The sequence below is a fragment of the Cavia porcellus genome, unplaced genomic scaffold (assembly GCF_034190915.1).
Source record: "Cavia porcellus strain 051 isolate PalLab524CR breed Dunkin Hartley unplaced genomic scaffold, mCavPor4.1 scaffold_18, whole genome shotgun sequence".
Classification (NCBI taxonomy): domain Eukaryota; kingdom Metazoa; phylum Chordata; class Mammalia; order Rodentia; family Caviidae; genus Cavia; species Cavia porcellus.
In genome coordinates this window covers 42,496,129-42,499,717 of record NW_026947501.1, presented here as the reverse complement: position 1 = coordinate 42,499,717, position 3,589 = coordinate 42,496,129, and the positions used below count along the sequence as shown (strand labels likewise).

Here is a 3,589-nt window from a genome sequence, read left to right as displayed (position 1 = left end):
ACCCAAGCTGCTGAACCATTCCAAACTATCCCAACACCTAGAATTCGTTTGGCATTTTAAATATTTCCCATTTCTCATATTGCTTCTGAAATGATTCTGACTTATCGTGCAAAGAAAATTGAGAGCAAGAACCTGGCTGGACCCTAGAACTCTGCTTGCAAGAAGACAAGTAGAAACATGTGCACTTGTGCATGCTTGGAGAAAGCCTGGGGTGGGACAGCAGCATTACTCATGTCCTCCACTGCCATCTCAGTCATGCTGTGATAGTGAGCACAGGAACAAGTTCAAACATTCACAAATTCTGCTCTAAACTCTTTATGTCTCCTTTTATGCCCACAACTAGAAGCAGCCCATTTGTTTCCCTTATGTCTTCCTTCTCAAGGAATCCTATCATAGGACCATGGTCCTCAAGAAAAGTATGATCTGAACCATGAAACAACAGTTTGCTCTACTCATGAGAGAGCAGCTGTGGCCCAGGGGAGAAACACATTCTCTGCAGGCAAATCTGGTGGACAGATTTGTGTCCTGCTGTGGACAGAGACCCCAGGGGAGAATAAGCCTCTGCTGAGATGTGTTAACACTGCAGCTGGGCTAAAGCTCATGAGACCCTGCTGATTTGCATATCTCCAGAGCCCACCAGCTACTTAAGTGCTTCTTCATAGGCTGCTCATCTCAGGCTGTGCAGTTTCAGTCCCAGTCAGGACACAGCATGGGTATGAAGATCCCTGCTCACTTTCTGAGCCTCTTGCTGCTCTGGGTTCCAGGTAAGGAAGGGCAGCACCAAGAATTTACTCAGTAGTGTGTTCAGCATAGCCTGACTTTTCAGGGAGGTCCTGCTTTATCATGGATAATCATGTTGACATTTGTTGCTTCTCATTTCAGGTGCCAGATGTGATATCCAGTTGACACAGCCTGCATCCACATCTGCATCTGTGGGAGACACCGTCACCATCAGTTGCCGGGCCAGTCAAGGGATTAGCAGTTACTTAAGCTGGTATCAGCAGAAACCAGGGCAAGCTCCTAAACTCCTGATCTATCGTGCCACCAATTTACAATCTGGGGTCCCATCAAGGTTCAGTGGCAGTGGATCTGGGACAGATTTCACTCTCACCATCAGTAGCCTTCAGCCTGAAGACTTTGCAATTTATTACTGTCAGCAGTATGCTAGTTCCCCTCCCACAGTGATACAAGCCATGACATAAACCTCCCAGAGAAGCAGAAGTGCCAGACTGAGCTGCCCCAGCTGCTCTTGTGTCTCCAGCTGAAGAGCAGACTTCTCAGATGCATTCAAGCTTTGCAGTTCACTAGAAAGATAGTAGAAGCCTCCAAGGAAGCTCCTCTCTACACTAAGTTTTTATTTCTGTTCCTCAAAACTGATTTAATGATGGACACCAATGAGTACAATGGAGTAATGTGGATTATGACATCGTTTTGTATTCACATGACAGCAGAGAAATTGCCCTGTGGATTCCATGTAATACTTTTAAAGACTCCTCACTTTTAGAAATTTATTTATTTTTTATTAAAAAGACTAAAACAAAATACAAGAGAATAAAAACAATCCTAATGAAACACCGACAGTGATACAAAACTTCAAAACAGCATAATAGAAAATCAGCCATGGCTACTGTAAGGCTATTTATTGTACTAATTTAGAGATTTATATTAAAAGCAAAATTTAAAGTAGAGAAGTGTTTTTACATCATCATCATCACCATAAATCATCATCACTATATCATCATCGTAAATTGATTGCAATTCCTTTGTAGTTAATCAAGATTAAACAAAAAAGTTTATAGTTCACATTATAATTGACTCTGATTTTGATCATTTGATCAAAAACACGGTCAATAATCATGGTATGACAATATGTCATATTGACATATGTCAGTAATTTTGGTATGATAATATATTTTATCTGCACTAAATACCACTGTCTTTTACCTGTGCACCCTCATTCTTCTCTACTTTATGCATGTCAATGTCTTCCCTTGTCCATAATTATTTTTACTAAAGATAAAATGTTACAATTTAGCGTATGGAAAAGTTTCACAAAAATTCAAAACCTACTGCTATGGAACATGGAAGTAAGATATAACAAATAACATTTTGCTACTACCCAGACACCCTTTATAGCATCTATTAGTATCACAAATGCCCTGGCTTAGGAAAGGTGTTAGATCCTTTACTATGCAATACAATGGTGCTTTTGTAGTACTGATTGTATCTCAGAGGTCACCAGAAATGTGCTGACTTCTTGGAATAAATGCTGAGAGTCTATTATAGAATGGGAAGGGCATTTAGCTCTGTGGCATAAGCATCTGAAAGGCAAGCAAGAGGTTGGGAAAAAAAGTTAAAACATGCAGAGGAATATTTTAATTCTTTTTTTTTCAAAGAGAATTTTATTGATACACCTTTTATATAAATTCTGGTGTCTATACAGTCAATTGAATTTTTCTTCCATACCAGGGATTGAGTTTATGTCCTCACACTTGCCAGACAGGTGCTTACACCACTGAGCTAAATCCCTAGCTAGTCAATTGGATTTACAGGTGGAGCACTGGAACTCTCACTGTTCCTTTGTATGTCTTTCAAATCCATTTATTGTTTTGCTGCCTATAAGGTAGGGAGGACTCTGTGCATGTTGATCTGTTTCCTAAGAAATGAAAAAAAAAAGATTTGGTATCATTTCACATTGAAAAAATACTTTTTAAAATTTATTTTTATTTCTACAGTACATATGTAAAAGTATAGAAAAAATATGTGGCAGTATAAAGAAACATTTGTTTGGTTCACCAAAATAACCACTATTTCTTGGGATGAGTTAATTTTAAACAGGAATTGATCTACCTCTCATTTTTTCATCCCTCTTATGCAAGTGACAGTAACAACCATTGAGTATTGTTTACATACTTTTCTTCTTCAATACTATATTAACTACCCAGTATTTTCCATTATTCACTCCTGAGCTTGAAGTCATGAATCCTGCTTGTCTTCCACAGTATGAAATCTGAACGCCTTGACTTGCTATACAGAGTCCTTCATGACCCTCCCTGCCTATCTTTCCCTTTTGCTTCAGCATATTTCCTGGTGCATCAACTGAGGCATTGCATCTATATAAAAATATTTCTTTTCCTTATTTTTATATTTTCATATGTGGCTTTTAGCCTGTGGTACCTGAACATCTTCCATAAATACAGCATTTCATTCCTGGATGAACTACAGACTTAATTCATAGGAAGACAATAGGACGTGGCATGGTTAACATAGGGACACTAGAATGCTTTCTAGTTTCCCATCAAGATAGCAACAGCAGAGGAGGTTGCAACTATCGTAGGGACAAAATCTTCAAGTGTCACATGGATTTATTCTTCTAAAACATCTCAGACTCAGCCAGAATAAGCATTCTCTCTGTGTTACCTATTTCCTGGTTCTTCATCCAATTGACAGGATGTTTTCATTTATTCTTACTTTCCAAGATTTTTGTTACTACTTTTTGCCTTTTTAGTAGGATGTATTAATTAAGATTAGCTCTCAGCTTTCTAAAATATGTCAAGCACTGAAACATGGTGTTGTAGTCAGGGGTTGT

General features: G+C 38.5%; 1 gene segment (V, D, J or C); it reads left to right on the top strand.

Moving 5' to 3' along the window:
* The first annotated feature begins 614 nt into the window (after positions 1 to 614).
* LOC100729629 (immunoglobulin kappa variable 1-9-like) lies at positions 615 to 1,202 on the top strand. The segment is given in 2 exon segments: positions 615 to 764; positions 883 to 1,202. Coding segments are annotated over 2 exon segments (375 nt in total).
* Positions 1,203 to 3,589: the final 2,387 nt, after the last annotated feature.